The 22478-nt window shown below is 37.5% G+C and overlaps 1 protein-coding gene and 1 long non-coding RNA gene across 2 annotated transcripts in view; both read right to left on the bottom strand.

The window, feature by feature from the left end:
• Positions 1-12815, bottom strand: part of LOC119423319 (SAP30 binding protein) — a 27342-nt gene extending 14527 nt beyond the window's left edge. The window contains exons 1-4 of the mRNA XM_037690694.1: positions 12703-12815; positions 12210-12316; positions 4175-4219; positions 811-850 (exon numbers count right to left, since the gene is read on the bottom strand). Coding sequence (XP_037546622.1) covers positions 811-850; positions 4175-4219; positions 12210-12316; positions 12703-12796 — 286 coding nt within the window. The 5' untranslated portion in view covers positions 12797-12815. The remainder of the gene's footprint in view (positions 1-810; positions 851-4174; positions 4220-12209; positions 12317-12702) is intronic.
• A 4183-nt stretch (positions 12816-16998) lies between these two features.
• Positions 16999-18774, bottom strand: LOC119423377. Its single transcript, XR_005187466.1, has 4 exons — positions 18591-18774; positions 18062-18154; positions 17593-17692; positions 16999-17510 (listed from the first exon to the last, which is right to left on the bottom strand). It is a non-coding gene; the product is annotated as an uncharacterized LOC119423377 (long non-coding RNA).
• Between the last annotated feature and the right edge of the window lie 3704 nt (positions 18775-22478).

Raw genomic sequence — 22478 nt, 5'->3', positions numbered from 1 at the left:
CTGCTGATCTGTTTCACGGTGCTGCTGATCTGTTTCACGGTGCTGCTGATCTGTTTCATGTTGCTGCTGCTCTGTTTCATGTTGCTGCTGATCTGTTTCATGTTGCTGCTGATCTGTTTCAATGTTGATGTGTTCATGCGTGCTCATCTGCTCACACAGACTCATGTTCATGTTCGTGCTGATGTTCGACGTAATGTTTTTATGCTATTAGTGCTTAGTGTATATTTAGTTGATGTTTTTCTTAGTTCATATCTTAGATCTTAGTACTGTTTTTCTTTTACATTTTATTGTTGGATGTAACTGGGACCCTGAGCACATAATTTCGCTCCACCTCTTGTACCACGTGTGATGTGAATGACAATAAAAATCATTGAACCCTTGAATAAAAAAAACACAGTTACAGTTAGCAGCACTGTCCTGTTGGCAGTATGATGATAGTAACGATTACTGCAACAGACCATGACTGCCCTCCAGAACTGGGTCCGGCAAACACAGAACAACCAAAGTTCTCCATGGAACCAAAATGTTCTATAGTTTGGTCCGTGCAGGCAGATGGAGGATCATGGAGACGACCACCATGACAGGCCGGAGCCTGAGTCCGATGGACATACTCCATCCGAAGAATATATATATGATGTATTGTTTAATGATTGTTTAATGATTGTTTAGGAAGTTAATTACTACAGAACTGCTCATTCTAAGTATTGTGGGTCATTTCATAGATTATGTCTTATTGTCAAAGCCCTGAGATCCACCCTTACTTCACTCCCATTTATCTTTTCAGTCCTGACAAATATCCTGTGTACTCACCAACAAGCTCATTGGGGTCCTTTTTCTCTCCTTCAGGGACCTGTATTAAAAAAGAAGAGGGGGAGAAGGAAAAAAGGAGAGAAAACAAAGACATGAAGGATATTTAAGTCTCATTTAGAACAAAAAAATCTACTCAGTGCTCCATGTTGAGAAAGATGAACAGCAGAGGTGGAGATCATTAAACTTTGCATCCAGTTTGAAGTAAAAGTAAATTAATGTAAAGTAAGTAATGAATGAAGTAGATTTTTATTTTCCCTACAGCAGATTATAGCTAGGCTAATTTTCAAGTCAGCTAAAACTGGTATGAAGTTGGACAACAGTTGGAGCTGAAGCAAACCACAGATGCTAAAGCGTCAGACTGCAGAGCGAAGCTCATAAAACAGTTTCTGAGAAGTAAAAAGAACCAGACGAGTAAATCCAGGCAGCCTCCAACAAACGCTTTGGCTCAGCAAGAGGAGTTATTGTGTACAGCCGTGTTTAGTGCCAGCAGCATGAAGGTAACACAGTGCTGTTATTCACAGGAAGCATGCCGTCACATAGCAACAGGAAGCACACATCAAGAACTGTCCTGAACTTGTTCAAACTGTGAAGGAGGAGGAGACTGACGGCACAAAGATGTCAAGCAAAACTTGAGTTTAAATGTATATACAGTGACTACAGCTGGCACGGTGCACTCGTGTTCCCCGTCGCTGAGGGATTTGAGTAATGAATGTTTGTAGTTTTCAAGACAGCTGTACTGGAATTGAACAGGGAACGGAAGTCAACTAATGCTTTTGTTGAAAGATATTCAAATACACTGTACACGGATCATGGCAAGTGGAGGGAGCCATTTTATCTACAACCAAGAGGAGCCGGGGGGTGGGGGGAGAGCAATGGTGGCCTAGGCCACCTTAAGATTAATATTCGGCCATCCCAATGAGAACGGTATACTTTTAAGTAATATAAAAACTACAAAACATAACATAGTTTCTTCAAACTGCTGGGTTGGTCAGTTTACATACAGTACAAAAATGGTGGCAGCCATCTTGGATTTTGATGTAACAAACTAATTTTCAAAAGGAACCATTCTTACATCTAGATGCAGCCACATACTAAAATGGAAGTTGGTACCTCACTTATTTTTCAAGTTGTCATGCTGACAACGTGCACGGACGGACAGAGGGTAGTTTCAATTGTCATGACGCCACCTGTCAATCACTCCAGCAGGCTCGTCAGCAACTGACCAATCGACATCACAATTTGTCTGGAAGGTAAACGCCTCTTACCTGCAGGAGCTCCACCCCCTTTTCCTCCGACAACATTGTCAGGGTTTTGAACTATGAACATTTTGTGGTCAAAGGGATTTTATGAAAAATCATTGGACAAAAAAAGGGTAAACGTGTCAGTAGAGAACATGTAATTCAGATGTGTTACCCTGAGAGTTTAGAGAGTGGAATACAGTTTACTACACTTCAAAAACATAAACAGCAGCACCTTGGCAGCATGACGGCTCAGTGGTTAGCACTGTTGCCTCACAATAAGAAGGCCCTGGGTTCAAGTCCCAGTTGGACCTGGGGTCTTCTGTATGGAGTTTGCATGTTCTTCTCGTTCTTGTGTGGATTTTCTCTGGGTACTCTGGTTTCCTCCCACCAGTGAGGGGTAAACAAGTGAACAGAAATAATGTTGTAGTTTCTTCATCTATTGAACAAAATACTCTGTAATTTCAGGTTTTACACCATTTAAACCCTTTTTCTCAGTTTTGTTTAGGTTTCTGAAGCGAGCTCTTACTGTCACTTATAGAACTTGACTTTTACAGAAATATTTAATTATCATCGGTGCGTTTTGAGTTTGTGCTCACATGTTAAACTAATTATGTACTAGCGTTGTCTGTCCCATTTACAACACAGGCATGTCGTCATTAAATACCTGTTGTAGGTTCTCACCACTAGGAAGCTCATTTTTAAGCCATTAAACATATGATGTAATTATGATAGAAAATGGAGGATTTACCCGTAGTTACCTTCGTACAGATGAACATGTGGTACTTCCTGTTTATAACTGGTGTATTCAGCTGATCTTGAGAATGGCTGCAGGGCTTTATCATCTTTTACATTTTTCCAGACTCCATTTATTTTATTTATCAACCTTCATGTAACCAGGCAAATCCCATTGAGATTGCAGGTCTCTTTTACAAGGGAGGCCTGAAGGCAGACTAACATGCATGTTTTTCTGGTTAGGTGGCTGCAGTTTGAATTTATTCAGAGAAAAAGCTCTGTATTTTGTTCTTAGAGGGGCTCTGTAGCTCTATTTGGTTTAAAACACATAAATGTCCATTTGTAGATATTAGGTTGATCAGGTTGCATTTAACCATGATAACAAGGCAATTATCAAAGTGATGAGACTATTGATGAGGCTGATAGTTTCTAAATCAAAGAGGCTGCATTTAGGACAGGAGAAAGTTTGGAACGTTATACCCCTCCACCCTCCTACACATAAGTCTGGAAAATGTCCCACACAGCAGGTAAGTCTGCAGAAGATTTATGGCAAACGAGTTAAGGTTTTGATAACAGCTGATGCATCATATCCCATCAGATAAGGGACACAGTCATCAGAAATAACAAGTTACCACCACAATTATTTAAAATATGGTTTTATTAGAAGCCCATCAAACTGCTGATAATACTGAGGTCCAACCAGTGAAATCAATTACAGTCCAACTAAAAGATCTGCATCAGCAAAGCAGCAGTGAGCCAACAAAAACATTATTTAGTCAACTGATGAGCGTGAATCTAAACCAATTCAAAGTGTTTTTGCAGCCGCAGGCTAGACAACATCCTACAGAAAGAAAACGTGTCATAACATAAACGTATTAAGTACAATCCTACAGTCTAGTGACTGTCCTGAAAAAGAGGAGTATTTTCCTTCAGATTTAATCTCAACATGTGAAAACATGAATTATTGAGAAACTAAATCAGAACCTATTATCATAATGTTTACATCGCTACTGGTGCTATCTCATCTTGGCTCACTTAAACTGAACTCACAAAGCTTATCAGATTTTTGTTTATCAAAGTCGGGCTGTATACACCTGAGCGGAGCTCTACTGACTCCATCTTAAGAATGAGAGTTATATAAACCACCGTGAACAAGAAGCAAAGAGCACAGCAGGAAGCGAGTGTGCTATTCAACATAAAAACACAGCGAGGAGTCAGGACGTGCAGCTCCACAACCAGCATCAGATGAACACAGATGAAGGCACACAAGCAAAGAAATACAACGATCTATTCTGGGCTGTGCAAGAGTATTTATAAACCCACAGCACCATCTAGTGAACAGTACTGTTCCTTCAACCCAGTCTATCCCATGACAAGTTCTGCTCAAATACCTCAACATCATCTGCGTCTCTCCCCTCGTCTGATTCGTCCATTTCCTATAAAAACAAAAAGGCAGAGGGTTAAAACTGTGAAGATAAGATGGGGAGAGCAGAACAAGAGCAGCAGAAAGACCAAATAATGACCAGCTTGAGACGGAGGACCGGAGACACTTTGAAGCCTCGGAGAAGAGTTCTAAAGAGACACGTCTTCAGATCTGGGCCTCAACAGGATGGTTACGTCTTTAACAAATACTCCAACACAGGGGTTCCCAAACTTTTCCATGCGATCCCCCCCCCCCCCCCCCAACAGCATTAGCTTCTGACCAAGGCCCCCCTCGCAAACCCACAAACAATGCTAGAAAATATGTAAAGAAACATAAACTTTTAGACTATTTTAACTTTTATTCACTATATTCAATTAATTATTACAGCTGCTGAGCATAAAAATGTTAACTATCAGAATCAGAATAAACTTTATTGGCATTGCACCGAGATACAACGTGAATATGTACGTACAGTCGTCCGAAGATGGGCGGAGTGCACGAAGCTGCGGCTATAAATAATTAGCGCGGCCTTCTTATTCTTATTCAGAATAATATTTTGCATAGATAAGAAAAGGAAAGAAAACATGAGGAGAGACGGTATTAAAAAAAAGATCTCTCACACCGTGTCCTAGACAGAGCACAATTTGAGGCATCAAAAAAACCTACCACAGCAAAGCAACATAAACAGACATTATACATTTACATATAGGCGGTGAAAGCATTGAATTTTTAAGGGAAAGTCGTAGTATAGTCCAGAGGGGAGAGAGGGAAAACACGCCTGGTTCCACCGTAGATAGCAGGAAAAAAATAAATAAAATCATGTTTTAAACATTGTATTATATTACCACTGATAAAAAACAAAAACAACTTTTCAACAAACTGTTGACCAGAAGAACAAAACAAAAGAAATCTAACCTCTCTCTCAAGCGTGTTTATCTGGAAATGGCAGATACAGATTGCCATAGTGGGCAATTTTTATTATTATTATTAGGGATGCACGATATTGGATTTTTGGCCAATATCCAATATGCTGATATGTTAAAACTTATTTTGCTGACGACCAATATCAATACCGATATTTTAATTTCTATATCTACTTACAGAGACTACATAGCTTTCTCTGCTGTGTAATTAAAATACATTATTCTGCATGGTCTTTGTCAAATTGGCCTATTACCAAATGCAGATTCCCAAAAAAATGGGGTTGAAGATGATGCAACACTTCAACGGTGTGCGTGATGTCATAACATACTGCTGGCACTGCAAGCATCCTTGTCACTGGGTTTGATTATATGGTATGGTATGGTATAAAGTTTATTCATTTAAAAAAAGTACAAAACAATTCCATAAAAATATAAAAAAGATACAAGAGATTTAAAATGAAAGGCAGCAGAAAGAAGAAAAAATCTTATATTATATCTGCCCCTTTTTTCAAACAATTATTTCAATCATAATAATTTTCAAGTAACAGAACAAAATGAATAACTTTCTAATTTTTCTAATTCTAATACAAAACACACACTAAGCTACTTCATATATACTTTTTTAACAATTCAGTTTTGATCTTTTTCTTAAATGTACACATTGACTTGGCATTTTTAACATCACTCTCTAGACCATTCCACCATCCAACTCCTTGGATTGAGGTAGACCTTCCCTTCAGACTAGTTCTGAATTTTGGTTTGACAAATATCTCTATCCCCTTAAGATTATAACAACTTTGTCTTTTAACAAAATTTATTTGGATATTTAATGGTAATGTGTTATTTTGAGCCCTATACATAACTGATAAAATACTATAATCTACCAAATCATGGAACTTTAATAACTTCAGTTGATAAAATAATGTGCTTGATGGGTGACTGTAATGCTTTCTGGTGATAATTCTTACAGCTCTTTTCTGTAAAATAAAAATAGGTTTTGTAAATGTTTTACACGCTTTCCCCCAAACATCAATGCAATAGATTAAATGTGGAACAATGATTGTGTTGTACAACATGTACAGAGCTTTATCATTTAATAATTCCCTGACTTTGTATAGTACTGCAATAGATTTAGATATTTTTGTTCTTACAGAATTTATGTGATTTTTCCACGTTAGCTGTTCATCAATGATTACACCCAAAAATTTCATCTCATTAACTCTACAAATCTCAACACCCTCAATTTTAAATGGATCATCAACAGTTCTCTTTTTGTTACTAAATATCATGTATTTAGTTTTATCTAAATTTAATGATAATTTATTAAGTTTAAACCAAGTTTGTATTTTATCAAATTCTGTCTTCATCAATTCCAACATCCGTTTTACATCTTTACCCAAACAAAAAAATGTGGTGTCATCTGCAAAAAGGACACATTTGAGGAGTCCTGATACATTCACTAAGTCATTCACATATAAAATAAATAACTTTGGTCCAAGTACAGAGCCTTGAGGAACTCCACAAGTGATATTGCACAGGTCAGATCTTACACCATTTATTTGTACAAACTGTTTCCTATCTTTCAAATAGCTAGATACCCAGTGTAATGCTGGTCCTCTTATACCATATTTATTTAATTTTTCAAGGAGAATAGTGTGGTCAATAGTATCGAATGCTTTTTTTTAAATCAACAAAAATACTAACACAATACTGTTTTTGATCGACAGCAGTAGTTATTTGTTCCATTATTTCCATGAGAGCCATTGATGTAGAGTTTTTTGCTCTAAACCCATAATGACTGCTACTTAGAATGTTTTGTTTAGTAATAAATTTATCTAATCTGGTCACAAACAGTTTTTCTAGAATTCTTGAGAACTGTGGTAATAAGGATATTGGTCTATAATTATTGAACACACATTTATCACCATTTTTAAAGAGAGGAACTACCTTAGCTACTTTCATATTGTCTAATATTATACAAACCGGATTCCAAAAAAGTTGGGACACTAAACAAATTGTGAATAAAAACTGAATGCAATGATGCAGAGATGGTAAATGTCAATATTTTATTCGTAATATAACATAGTTGACAGCTCAAAAGTTTAATCTGAGTAAATGTAACATCTTAAAGGAAAAATATGTTGATTCAAAATTTCACAGTGTCAACAAATCCCAAAAAAGTTGGGACAAGTAGCAATAAGTGGCTGGAAAAAGGAAATTGAGCATATAACGAACAGCTGGAAGACCAATTAACACTAATTAGGTCAATTGACAACATGATTGGTATAAAAAGAGCTTCTCAGAGTGTCAGTGTCTCTCAGAAGCCAAGATGGTAAGAGGATCACCAATTCCACCATTGTTGCGCAGAAAGATAGTGCAGCAATACCAGAATGGTGTTACCCAGCGTAAAATAGCAAAGACTTTTAAGTTATCATCATCAACCGTGCATAACATCATCAAAAGATTCAGAGAATCTGGAACAATCGCTGTGCGTAAGGGTCAAGGCCGTAAAACTCTACTGGATACTCATGATCTCCGGGCCCTTAAACGTCACTGCACCTCAAACAGGAATGCCACTGTCAAGGAAATAACAGAATGGGCTCAGGAATACTTCCAGAAAGCATTGTCAGTGAACACAATCCACCGTGCCCTCCGCCGTTGCCAGCTGAAACTCTACAGTGCAAAGAGGAAGCTATTTCTAAGCAAGCTCCACAAGCTCAGACATTTGCACTGGGTCAGGGGTCATTTAAAATGGAGTGTGGCAAAATGGAACTGTTCTGTGGTCAGATGAGTCACGATTTGAAGTTCTTTATGGAACACTGGGACGCCATGTCATCCGGACCAGAGAGGACAAGGATAGCCCAAGTTGTTATCAACACTCCATTCAGAAGCCTGCATCACTGATGGTATGGGGTTGCATGAGCGCTTGTGGCATGGGCAGCTTGCATGTCTGGAAAGGCACCATTAATGCAGAGAACTATGTTCAGGTTCTAGAACAACATATGCTCCCATCTAGACGTCATCTCTTTCAGGGAAGACCCTGCATTTTTCAACACGATAATGCCAGACCACATTCTGCAGCAATCACAACATCATGGCTACGTAGGAGAAGGATCCGGGTACTGAAATGGCCAGCCTGCAGTCCAGATCTTTCACCTATAGAGAACATTTGGTGCATCATAAAGAGGAAGGTGCGACAAAGAAGGCCCAAGACGATTGAACAGTTAGAGGCCTGTATTAGACATGAATGGGAGAGCATTCCTATTTCTAAACTTGAGAAACTGGTCTCCTCTGTCCCCAGACGTCTGTTGAGTGTTGTAAGAAGAAGGGGGGATGCCACACAGTGGTAAAAATGGACTTGTCCCAACTTTTTTTGGGATTTGTTGACGCCATGAAATTTGGAAACAATAGATTTTTCCCTTAAAATGATACATTCTCTCAGTTTAAACTTTTGATCTGTGATTTGTGTTCTATTCTGAATAAAATATTAGATGTTGGCACCTCCACATCATTGCATTCAGTTTTTATTCAGGCAGAAGACTTCATTTGACCCGTGAATCAAATCTCTGAACATCGTTCCAGAAGTTGTTTGTGTTCAACTAAGAGGAAAACTTCTAAAACGTAAGCAGGAATAAAACTTAGCTTAGATGAATGTAGGACAGTCTCTTTCAGGCTGTAGATGTTTAAACAGTAACAAACTGCACAGTTTGAACTCTAATCTCTTATGTTGATATACTATTTATATACAACTCAAAATGGAATAAAAAGAACGATGCTGAGCAAAGTGGTGTAGAATAAAGCTACATCTTGAAGTATGCAAATGTTAAGTAAGCTTTCTGGATAAAATATTTTATCTTTACTTGAAATTGTTTACACTGTAAGTTAGATATAAATCATTTGAAAACCTGAAAAAGAGCAGATCATAATGATTTGAAAGACCATCTTGTTCTTATGACTATGTTATCATTTTATCTGTATTCATTGTTGCAGTCTGTGGCTTAAGGAACAAAACACCAACAACTGATCAGACCAACATCTATAACAATAAATCTGTCACTGCAGCTGAATACACACGTCAACAACTCTAAAATGGACACAGAGCTGTGCTTTAGCCTGACATCCTGCTTTTAACAAAAAATAAAATAAACAAACACAAAACACAATCAAACAAAAATAGCATTAACTTGATTAAGAACCACAATTTAAATTTCTGACTGTGAATTACAAGGATGTTTTTTTAGCAGTTTTAATAAAATGGCATTTTAGATGACCGAACACTTTCAGTCGTAACATCAGTTTGCTTCAGTCCTCATTATTGTCCCTTCACATAAAATCACTACATGAGAACAGGTTTGTTTTTTTGTTGGCGATCTGGTGAAGAAAGTTCAAATACGTTGCTTACAGCTGCAGTGCTCGAGGGCCCACAGTGAGGCAGATGTGGGTGCTTCACCTTTCCCACCCCATGTTGATGTTCAGAGGATCACAGACTCGCCTTTTCTAACCTCTGAACCACCACTTCCCATTCTTTTTGTTTGTTTCCCTGCTCCAACACACCTGATTCAATGGTTTGTTTACTTCTTCATGTTCAATAGGAGCTTCTGATTCACCCACTGATTTAAATTAAGTGTTGAAGCAGAGAAACATGTAAAACATGCAGGACTGTGACCCTCCAGGACCAGGACTGGACACCCGTGAGATACAGTTTACTTCAGTCCAAGCAGTCCTTTTCAATATTGATATTGGGCTCAGAGATTTTGTGATGGAAGATAAACCTTTGATATATTGCGCAACCAGATTTAAAGTGAATATTGTATAAGTTACAGTCAGTACTGTAACATACGTACAGTTGTATTCTGAAGTCTATACAAGTGAAATAAGAAACTATTCTACAATCTTAAAAATATGATCAAATGAAAATGCTGTGTTGGTGATGAAACACACAAAAAATACAACACTGATTAATACGATGCACAATGATGTACAACAATATGATGCATGTATGTGGTTTATTAAAATACATATCCACTAGCTGAAACCAGCAGGTCACACTGAGCTAAAATTAACACGTTCAAAGTCGAGTTTCCATTATTGCCAATTAGGGCTGAACAATTAATTGCATTTGCGATAATATTGCAATATGATAAAACGTGATTTTCTAATTTGCAAAGGCTGCAATTTGACTGGTCACGTGATCTGGTTATGTGACTTGCGAGTGAGCGGAGCAAAGCAGGGCAGAGAGTGGGAGAAGTTAAAAGTCACTGTGTTTTAACCAGTTGCACAATGGCGTCAGGCTCGACAGAAGCTGATACGTCTGAAAGTTTGGTACCAAAGAGGAGCAGCACATCCGTTTGTTGGAATTATTTTGTCTATTAAAAAAAGAAGATGCTGCACAACGACTTGTATTGTGCAAAACCTGCCTTGATGCTGTTGCTACCCCTCGAGGTATCACCACAAATCTTTACCAACACTTAAAAAACACCACAAATCCATTTACAATAGTTGCATGACTAGAATGCCAACGCCCAGTGCTTCAACCTGAAGTAAGCAAAGTAGCAGCCGACAGGAATCACTGACCGAAACGTTCCAAGGTATTACTCTGTATGAACATAATTTGAAACGGCACACAGAAATAACTCAAGCAATAATGGAGTTCATAGTGAAAGACATGATGCCCATTAATATAGTGACCACGCCTGAGTTTACGACTGATAACCACAATGGATAAGTGGTGCAGAATGCTCTTGTGCACACAATTTAGCCAAGTTGGTATCCTGAAGCTACACAAAAAAATTCAGAAACAGAGTTGCAGACGAGCTGAAAACAGGAGTTTTTTGCAACTGAAACTGATTTATTGCTCGTGTGTCTGTTGAAAAATACACGAGAAGAAGACATTGAAAAATAATTGCATATTAAATCACAATATTGAGGTAAAAAAATTGCAATTAGAATATTTTTCTAAATTGTTCAGCTCTATTGCCAATCAGTGAGATTTAAGTACGCTTTTGGTTTTGTAAAGATGTAAGACGGATTCACAGTTGAATGTTTTCATGTTTTGTCATTAAACTGGAAGTCTGATGACAAACAAAAAAAAAAAACATTGGAGTTATCTGATCAATTCCTTCTTAATTTAAGAACATCAATTAAGGTCATTAGGATGGTAAACTACTGCCATGTTGCTCAAACAGATGCAACCACAAATTATCCTGAGCTAGAAGCACTTGGAGAGCACACACCTCCACCAAGAACCCTAGGGTCCTTGACAAAGTGACATCTTTTGCACAGATAAACAAGAATCCTTGACAAAATTGTTAGATCCGGTAATGATCCAAACCACCCCCCAAATGTAATCATTTGTTCTTTGTGCCATCCTCACCACTTCCTGAAAATCTATTCAGAACATTCTGAGTAATCTTTTGCACAGACGGACAATTCAACACTTCTGAAAACAAAACCTGCTTGTCAGAGGAAATGAAGGGAAACAATGCCAGAAGCTGTTGGAGGAACAGAGGGGACTGCGTCCACGCTACTTTTCAAACCCGTAAAGTGATCTTCATTTCAAGTTTCACTTTTTTCCCCTGAGATCTGTCTTCCTCTTTTCTAAGCTGTCCTGGTACATTTAGGTATACGTGTTGTGCTTATCTTATTTTTATATTGTTGTTTTTGTTTGTTCATACCAATAAAAATTTAAGATTATCCATACTTTGAAAAAACAATTGAATACTGCTTTGGATACCACTGGATGTAACAAAGCATTAGTATATCTGGGAGTTTTGTAATCTGATGATGTCAATGAAAATACTACATTCAATGATCAATCTCTATCAATACATCCTAAACAAAACCATAAAAACAGCATTATTTATGCAGCACAGAAGGTGAGACATTTTGATTATGTGTACATTATTGTTTACGTCATCATGAATAAAAAGGATTAAAGTAACAGTTGTTTGGTTGTACGGACCTGGGATGTACAAATGTGAAAATATGTGAAACTACACAAACTGAGTTATTTCATCATTAATACTAAAATCAAGAGACTCAAAACATCTAAAGAGCTAAAATCACAGTTCAAATACTGACCATGTTGCTCTCTGGGCTGCCTTCATGTCCAGACCTTTTGTCATCAGCATCATTGGTGGTTCTGTTCAGCTCATCTTCATCATAACCCACCAAACCTCCTCTACTCCCTGCTCGGTAAAAGACACAGAGAATCACAACACGGGAATAAAAGGACGTTATAAATTTGAGGGGTAAACCCCCACAAACAAGACAAAAAACATCGATGACAGTTCTAACAAATCCAGGGCAAACTTTGACTTGTCACTAAGTTTAAGTAACACTTGGGAATAAGTACACTTCCGTTTAACCGCAAGCAGTCATGCTAAAAATAATAACAAAACAGATTTGTTTTAAATAACTAAAATTTAAATGTTCACGTCTTTCAAGTGTCAAATTAGGTTAGCTGAGGCTAACGTTAGCTTCCGCATGAAGTTTCCCCATTCACTACGCTCAGCTTTTGATGGAGGTTTTGTTTTAAAAGCAACGAAATTATTTAATAAACAGCACAACACACCAGAATCTTCGAATTCGAGGTCAGAGTCGGGTTCTGAATCGTCTCCATAGTCTGCTAAAGACGAGAGCAGTGCACTCTTTTTACCACTCGCCATGTCTGTTCGTCGCACAAAAGGCGCGTCATAAACTCGTCTGCGCAGTGAGCCAAGTGCGCAGCTTTAACGGAAGCGCTGGAAAAAGTAGCGTCTTTTGTAGTCCATTTGAAGTTTTAAGATGGTTTCAACTTCCATCCATCCATTATCTTTATCCGCTTCTTCCTTTTTGGGTCGCGGGGGTCACTGGTGTCCATGTCCAGCCACCACTGTGCGAGAGGCAGGGGACACCTGGACAGGTCTCCAGTCCATAGGGTCCTAGTCCTAGAGTCATAGAGACAAATGAGACAAACAACCATTTACTCTGTCACTCTCACCTAGGGACAATTTAGAGTTACCAATCAGCCTAACATGCGTTTTTGGTCAGTGGGAGGAAACCGGAGTCCCTGTGGATTAAAATCTTACCACTGTTCTTATCCCACTTGATGACACTTCAGAGGATGAGAGTCTAGGGGATGAGAATGAACACGACAACTCTGATCTCTCAGTTGGTGATTTTGTCACTGTAAAGTTTGCAACCAAATGCAAGATACACCATTACATTGGTTTGATTGAGAACTTCGAAAATAATGAAGTGACTAAGATTTCGCAGAATGGAAGTAGAGGCAGAGAAGACGACTTTTCGCATGCAAGGAGAATTATGTGGGATCATTCCATTGGATGACAGAGAGTTTCCTAAACTTCAGAATGTTAGAGGTACTGTGAGAAGACAGCAGCTTCCTTACAATCTTGATCAGTAGAATGTTGAGTAAATTTCTATAATGAACGTGCTGAAGTTCAATATTGTTTCTCTGTTTAAATAGTTATGATTATTTTTTCCCCATTTTTGTCCTCTATGAGGACTGGATCATTAAAGCCATCTTTGTAACCTTACCTGAAAGCTATTGTTCAGTAGTGGAAAATACATAAAATTCAAACTTTACTAAGCTGAATTTGTGTGACCTCTATTTAAATGCATTTTCATTAATAAAATGTGTTTTATGCCCATTTCAAAACTGGACCACGAAGGTCACTTTACCCCTCAGTGGTTCAATTTACCCTCAGTTGGATTAACTTACCCCGTGCCTGGGACAAATAGAGCCACTGGAGGACTTTTTTGGTCACATCATATTTCTTGAGCTGTTTGTTATAGATTTGTGTTTATAACCAATTTTTTAGACAACACCCCCAATAAGGGTATATGTTTTCCTTGTACTCCTGTGCCATTTAATCTCACATGTAGAACTAAAAAAAAAGCAAAAAGTGGTTTATCTTATCCCACTCTCCTCTATGCGTTAAATGACATCTAAGGTTCAAGTCACATAAATAAAACAAATATTGTGTTGGCCCAAAAAATAGAAAATATAGAGAAATTCTTGAGGAAAATTTCCTTTAGTTATCCAAAGGCTTGAGACTGGGATGGAAGTTCACCTTCCAGCAGGACAATGACCCTTAATTCACCACTGAAGCAACACTCCAATGGTTTATAGAGAACCAGGTAAATGTCTGGAATGGTTAAGTCCAAACCCATACTACAGTCCAATAGACACTCTTGGGTTTGATTTAAACGTTGTTGGATACAAGCAGCACTCATCCAGCCTGAAGGAGCTCAACTACTTTATAATGAAAATTAATTTATTCCAGGTTGTAAAAATAAAATAAAAGAACAAAAACAAGGAGATGGATACTTTTGCAACCGGCTGTATCAACCTCTACAGTGCACCCCTAACTTCTTGTGTTGAGATTTGTTAGAAGAAATAAACATACTTGTCAGGATCCAACCATGTCAGGAAGGGTGTCCAACATAAAACACTTTTGCCAAAACTATAATGCGAGTTCATCTAAGCAACACCATACTGGATTGGTTAAGGCCTGGGTTAACAACGACTGCCACCGGTGCTGTTGACAAACCGGTGCTGGTGGAAATTGTGCTACTGTTAGTCCAAGACCACGAGAAGGGAAATGTGTCAGGAGACAGAGGGAGAAGAGGAAAGTCAAGAATGTGGGACTAAGGGTGGACACTCTAATAGTGGAGACAATGACATGAAAAGGTAGAGAGCTGGCTGACATGATGCAGAGAAGGAAGGTAGATGTTTTATGTGTCCAAGAGACCAAGTGGAAGGGCAGCAATGCTCGCAGTATTGGAGCAGGGTTCGAACTGTTTTACTATCATGTGGATAGAAAGATAAATAGAGTGGGGTTGGTCCTGAAGTATGAGTTGGCAAAGAATGTAAAAGAGGTGAAAAGAGTGTCAGATAGGGTGATGTGTCTGAAGGTAGAAGTAGTATGGCAAGCCCTTTTAACATAAAATCGAGTAGTCTGACTATCTGTAGTTACATTCTAGATATCTTAAATTGAGTTTTGACTAGGCACAATTACATTTTGACTAGTCAGAATGCTAATTTAAGATATCTTGAATTACATTCTGACTAGTCAGAATAACAATTCAAGATATCTTGAATTACATTTTGACTAGTCAAAATGTAATTCACTAGTCAAAATGTAATTCAAGATATCTTAAATGACGTCACCTGATTCGTCATTTGACGGGTCAAACATCCGTAATTACAATTCAAGATATCTCGAATGTAATTATGACTAGTCAGAATGACACTTTTAGATATCTTGAATTAAGAAATGACGCGTAGGACCCGCGGCTGCTACTTAGCTGATCAAACAGCTGCCTGCAGAATTTTGTGTGGCTGCAATGGCGCTAGCTGTTCTGGACAACATTGTTAGAAAATGCCACAACTTCCTGTGGCTATAGTGTTAGTGTTAGACAGTGAGGAAAATGGCTCAGTCTCTGCGCTGTTGCTTTTGTTCAGTTCCTGGTTGTTCTTGTGGGGCAAGAAAACAACCGTATCTGTCCTGCCATGCTTTACTACGCTCTCACAGCCTGCATGAGTCACCATAATTAGGCAGTGTCTTACCTGAGAGAAGACTGGCTGGCTTTTGGATTTTTGTATGTGAATGTGAGGCCCATGTTTGTTTGTTTTGCAATTCTTAAGTATTATTCATATTTATTTTTGTTCATTTCATATTTATATTCCAGGTTGAAGGTGAGAGTTGAGTCTCGTGTAGTTCTGTTCCAGTGAACTTGGGTTTGTAAACAAACCCGTGTCTTTTCTGTGTATAAATGATGTCCTTGGGTGAAAGTCCTTAGGTGGTGTTGCAGTAAGTTTATAAAATAAAAATAACATCCATACCCAAGCTTGTCACATGTATATAAATTGTTCTAGTGTTACGTAGTTACCAGTAGATAGCTTGTTTTGAATTATTTTAAACATTCTTCAATTAAAACTCACTTGAGCAACATACTGTACTGTTTTTTTTTATTTGTGGATTGATTCAGTTGAATTACAAGGAAAACAAGTGCAATTTACAATATCTAGTAAAAACAAAAACATTTAACTATTTAAGTTAACATTTTATAACTGTACACTATAAATTGATAGTGGATTATAGATATTTTATCAAATTATGTAATTTCAAATTAAATAAATTGGCACATTTATGTATTTTTCATGAATAACTATTTACAGTATTTACATCTAATAAGTTAAGTCTGGACATTCCAAAAAACAAAACAAACAAACAAAAAAAAGGTAGAAACGTTTCGTCTTTCATCCGAAAGGCTTCTTCAGTCTGAGGTGCTGCTCAAAGTCAAAGTCACTTTTATTGTCAAAAACTGCAATATGTACAGGACATACACAGGATTGAAATTACGTTTCTCTCAGACCGTGGTGCAACAATAACCATTTAACATTAAAACATTTATTAAACATAAGCATAAAATGAAGTAATAAATGGTTCACACATTTACACATGGTTGTCAGCAGCAAACTGGTTGATCCACTCTGAGAAGGTGCTATTTATAAGACTGAGCTGAATACAGCACCTCAGACTGAGGAAGTCTCTCGGATGAGAGACGAAACATTTCTACTTTTTTTGTGTGTGTTTGTTTTGTTGTTTTGCTTTTTGAATGTCCAGAGGACCAGACTTAACTTTTTTTTAGATTTTCCTACCTGGATCATTGAGCAGCATCAAGATATAGTATTTTCAGTGATTCACACAGATTGAGACTGATTAAAAATATGAAGGAACAAAAGGGTGATTTATAAATTTTATGTTTCTTGCTGCATTGATATAAACACATGGATGAAGGTGTTGAAGTAAAACATGTCCAGTTTAGACTTCATCTGATCAATCAATCAATCAATCATCAATCCAATCATCACACCATACCCGTTCGTTATTGTTTAGTGTACCCGCTGATCATCTGAGCTGCCAGTGCTGTCAGCAGACTCCTCCTCCGCACTTCCTCTGTAAGCAACACGGAAAGTGGAAACAGCTAGCAGTAAGCCTTGGTTGTCGAAGCTGTACCCACACGGGACATCTGGACTGCTCCCTGGTTCTGGCCTGTAATTCATGTGACACTTGCAGAGACTGAAGATGCATAAGTTGACCGAGTGTGGGCATAAAACACATGTTGGGAAGACTATGCAGCATCGAAGGAAGAGCAGGGAGGTCTGGAGCCATGTGGTGCAGAATGATGCTGCGCAGGACTTCTCAGGTGGGCACTGGTGAGACCTCAGTGAGCCCTGTGGCACAGGACCAAGTCTGGATGGTACCAGCTCCAAAGCTGAGAGACCATCTCTAGGATAAGTGTGATAAGTGGTTGGGACTCCAGCTGGTGGTGTTTCTCCCGATGCCAGGATGTCAGGATCTGGAAGTGGTCCTACAAACACACGAGTGACAGAATCACAATAAGTTCTGACAAAGGAAACATGGACATAAAAACATTAACCCAAAGGTTATACCTGTGAAAGCTCTGTAAAGCGTGGAGTGCAAACATCTTTTCACCACAGTTTTGGGCTTTCACACCACCACCACCTCGCTGGCAGGTTCAGGATGGATTCCCTTACAAGAAATAAACATAAAAATATGTCAAACTAATAAATAAATGTAAAGGGACAAGTGAGCAATTTGGTAGGACACAGTGGGACAGATTTGAGAGTTAAGATTTTTACTTAACTTGCAAATATTACTAATTCATAGAGGTTGAACCTGCATTTATTCATTACCTACAAAAACAAACAATTCTAAACAAGTTAGGAGAGAAAAATATATTTGACACAAGTAATATTGAGGACTATGACAAATTTCACATGGCACTAATAATATACAGGTGGGAAAGTTGTTACAATTATTGTGATGAGAATCATAACCATCATATACTAAATAATGTAACAGAAAAGAATGTGTTCCACTCTTATTTTATTTTTTTACCTGTGTTCTTTGTCTGTGCCTTCTTTGTAAATCTCTTGTGCGGGCCAGTACAGGAGGACCAGTTGGCAGCTGGAGTTGGGAGTAGTGGGCAGTCTGGTAAAAAAAAAAGTGCAACTACATGGTTACAAAAACCTTTACCAGCTGCACTTCTGCAGAAATAAGCCAACATTTCTTTTTTCAACACCCAGTGAGATCTAAAATAGATCTGATTTTAGCACACACACACACACATATATATAAATTAATACTTGTTATAACATATTTAGCTTTAAACAAGTAATATATTGTATAATAGATGGATTCACTTAATACATCACCTTACAGATATACACAGCACGCTACATACACACATAAACATATGTTTGGCACTAATGGAACCTCATAAAAATATAATAAAAAAATTTATATCATGTCTGTCTCAAACACTCCAAATAATGTAGCACACTAAATTAGGCTTCTTTATCACGATGTTTATGCGCTTCACATGTTGTAGCTAACGGTTAGCTCGCTAAGCTACGTCTTTTCTTACCTTGACAGCTGTGGAGATTTTCTTCAAGGAAGAACTTTTGTCCTTTCCAGTTTATTAGTTCGAGAATTCGCCGCTGCGATTTCCTCCTCAGCAGCGAAAGAAAAGATTGGCAAATTAAGCAAAGATGTTGAAAAGAGAGCCATGTCTCCTTAGTGAAAAGACTCGCAAAGCAGGAAGTGTCGGTTTCCGGTTGTCGTGAAAAAGACGTCGCAAAAAAGTCTTCTTGTTTCAGATACAATAAATAAATCGAGCTGCCGCGCTAAAAATCATGTTAAAAATACGAGCGTTGTGTTGGACTGACCTGATTTAGCAGATTATAATATAAAAAGGCTAAAATGCCTTATGATTTTTCCGCCAAAATGCTACGTAAATCTGTGACGTTTTGACTAGTCAGAATAACAATTTAACATGTGGCTAATGAGGGACCTGTCATTAAATGGTAGGGTACTACTGTCAAAAGCTGAAGGAATATCTAGATCTGTATATACTTCCTTATCATTAGAGATGCCAAAAGATGTATGCAAAAAATTAGATAAAACATTATTTGACTTTATATGGAAACATAAATGCCATTACTTAAAAAAAGATATTCTCTGTAATAATAAAACATTTGGAGGTCTAGATGTCCTAAGTTTTGAAATGCTAAATAATTCCTTTAAAATTAAATGGTTAACTAACTTATTAAAAGGAAAAGATACGCTTTGGAACACTTTCCCCAACCATATTTTTAAGCGGATAGGAGGAATCCAATTTTTATTAAAATGTGATTATAAAATTGAAAAATTACCTATTAAGTTATCGAGATTTCACCAACAAGCTCTCCTGTCTTGGAAACTTGCCTACAAACACAACTTCTCCCCAACTACATATTGCATTTGGAACAATGGGAATATTTTATATAAGAACAAGTCACTTTACTACAAAAATTGGATGGAAAATGGAATTATGCTCGTACAACAACTATTAAATGATAATGGAACCTTTATGACATACACTGAATTTCTGACTAGACTTAAAATTCCTGTAACACCTAAAGAGTATGCTGTAGTTTTTGATGCTCTACCAAAATCTATGAGGCAGCTCTTCAAAGGAACAAATTTGAACAATTTGTCTAGAGACCAACTTAGAAGCCCCGTAATGCTGGATGGAATTGATGTAACAAAAAAAACATGCTCCAACAAACTCATAAGAACTTGTCTGCAGAAGATTACTCTGCCTCCTGGTAGATTTTTCTGGTCTTCCATATTTGAAGGAGTTAACTGGAAGCAGATGTGGTTAAATGGGGAAAAATTTTGCATAACAAACAAAGTTAAAGAGGTTTCATATAAAATTATTCATAATGTATATCCTGTTAAAAAAACACTGGAAAGATTTAAACTTGACATTGACTATTCTTGTACATTCTGTGAACTACACATAGAAACGATTTCTCATTTATTCTATCAATGTGTTCATACAATCTCATTCTGGAGAGATGTGCAGCAATTCATACAGCAAAAAACTGGACAAATAATTCAGCTTACAGAGAAAGACATTATACTATGCTTTGAAGACAAAGGCACGAATAAAGACTTATTGCACTTCACCCAACTTCTACTTCTCCTGGGAAAGTTTCACATTCACAAGAAAAAATGGTCCAACTCCAAACCAAACATAACCCATTTCAGCAAAGAACTTCTTCAATACATCACCTCAATTAATGGACTGGAAAACCAAAAGGCAATGAAAACCATCTCAACTCTGGAAAAGCTTAATGTGAATTTAAACTCTGTATAAATTGTGAATTTAAACTCTGTATAAATTGTAAATATAATTTCATGGTTTTTTATGTTTTGTACTAGAATATTATCTCTTTTACATTAATATCTATACCCCTGGCAAACAGATGTTTGTAATGTGTGATTAAAATCTTTAAAAAAAAAAAAAAAAAAAAAAAAAAAAAAAAGAATAACAATTCAAGATATCTTGAACGTCATTCTGACGTCAAAATGTGAATTCAAGATATCTTAAATAGAAAAGCCGTCTACATGATAAAATATTCAAGATATCTTGAATTCATTTTGAGATATCTTAAAAGGAATTTTGACTAGTCATAAGTACAGTTCTAGATATCTTTAAGTTAGTTTTGCCTAGTCGTTATTTGCTATCAAGATATCTACAATTTAATTTGCACTAGTCAAAACTTCATTTTTGATATCTACAAATACATTTAAGATATCTTGAATAATGACGTAATTTAAGATATCTTTAATTGTAATGATGACTAGTCAGAACTAAAAGTGAGATATCTTGAAAGCAAATAATGACTAGTCAAAATTAACTTAGAGATATCTAGAACTGTAGTTTTGACTAGTCAAAATTCAGTTTAAGATATCTTGAATTGAAGCCTCCATACAACTCAATGGTAAATCTGACGTCATTATGACTAGTCAGAATGTAATTAGAGATATCTTAAATGAGTATTTTGACTAGTCAAAATGCAATTCAAGATATCTTAAATAACTAATATGTCTAGTCAAAACTCAGTTTCAGATATCTGGAATGTAAGCGTGGTGAATCCGATTTTATGTTAAAAGGGCTTGCCATAGCCGTAGAAGGTTTGATGCTAAACATTGTCAGTGATTAGGCTCCACAGGTTGGATGTGACATAGAAGAATAATATAATTTTTGGAAGAAACTGGGTGAAGTAGTAGAGAGTATTCCCAGGGAGGAGAGAGTGGTGATCAGAGCAGACACAAATGGACATGTTAGTGAAGGAAACAGGGGGGATGAGGAAGTGATGGGTAGGTTTAGTGTCAAGGAAAGAAACCAGGAAGGACATATGCTGGTGGATTTTAACAAGAGAATGGAAATGGCTATAGTCAACACTTATTTGCAAAAGGTGGAGGAACATAACGTGACCTATAAGAGTGGAGGAAGGAGTACGCAGGTCGACTATATTCTGTGTAGAAGAGGAAACCTGAGGGAGATTGGAGACTGTAAGGTTGTGGCAGGGGAGAGCATGGCCAGAAGAATTTTTCAGTCAGGTCATCTGGACAGTTTCTTTTTTTTGTGCTGAAACGTTTCGCCTTCGATCTGGAAGGCTTCATCAGTCAACAGCTTACTCCAAAGTGGAACAAACCAGGAGTAAGCTGTTGGGGGAAGAATCATTTTTGTGTTGTGTGTTTCTGATGAAGCCTTCCAGATCAAAGGCGAAACATTTCAGCACAAAAAAAGAAACTGTCCAGATGATCTGACTGAAAAATGATGGATTGTATACCTGGATTATTGAGCATGGATTTTGTTGTTTTCAAACTGTTTGACACGACTTTCAACAAGGAAGAGGGCCAGCAATGGAGGAGGGGGCGTGACAAAGAGACCATCTTAGCACCAACATAACTGGTTTGTTCCACTTTGGAGTAAGATGTTGGGGGAAGAATCAGTTTTGTGTTGTGTGTTTCCTTCACTGCTGAAGCCTTCCAGATCGAAGGCGAAACGTTTCAGCACAAAAACAAGAAACTGTCCAGATGACCTGACTGAAAAATGATGGATTAGTGAGGGTGATGTCCGGAAATATCTGAAAAGAATGAAGAAGGGGAAGGCAGTAGGACCTGATGACATACCAGTGGAGGTTTAAAAATATCTTGGAAATATGGAAGTAAGGTTACAGAGATGTAGCAACTACAGGGGGATTAAGTTAATGAGTCACACAAGGAAAATCTGGGAAAGAGTTGTGGAAGCTGGATTTAGATGAGAAGTGACAATTTCTGAGCGGCAGTATGGTTTCATGCCAAGAAAGAGCATCACAGATGCCATCTTTACGTTGACGATGCTGATTGAGAAGTACAGAGAGGGTCAGACTTTGTGGATTTAAACAAAGCATATGACAGGGTGTTGAGGGGGGGGGTG

Source organism: Nematolebias whitei, chromosome 17 (assembly GCF_014905685.2).
Source record: "Nematolebias whitei isolate Nwh7 chromosome 17, NemWhi1, whole genome shotgun sequence".
Classification (NCBI taxonomy): domain Eukaryota; kingdom Metazoa; phylum Chordata; class Actinopteri; order Cyprinodontiformes; family Rivulidae; genus Nematolebias; species Nematolebias whitei.
This window is presented reverse-complemented; position numbering and strand designations above follow the sequence as displayed.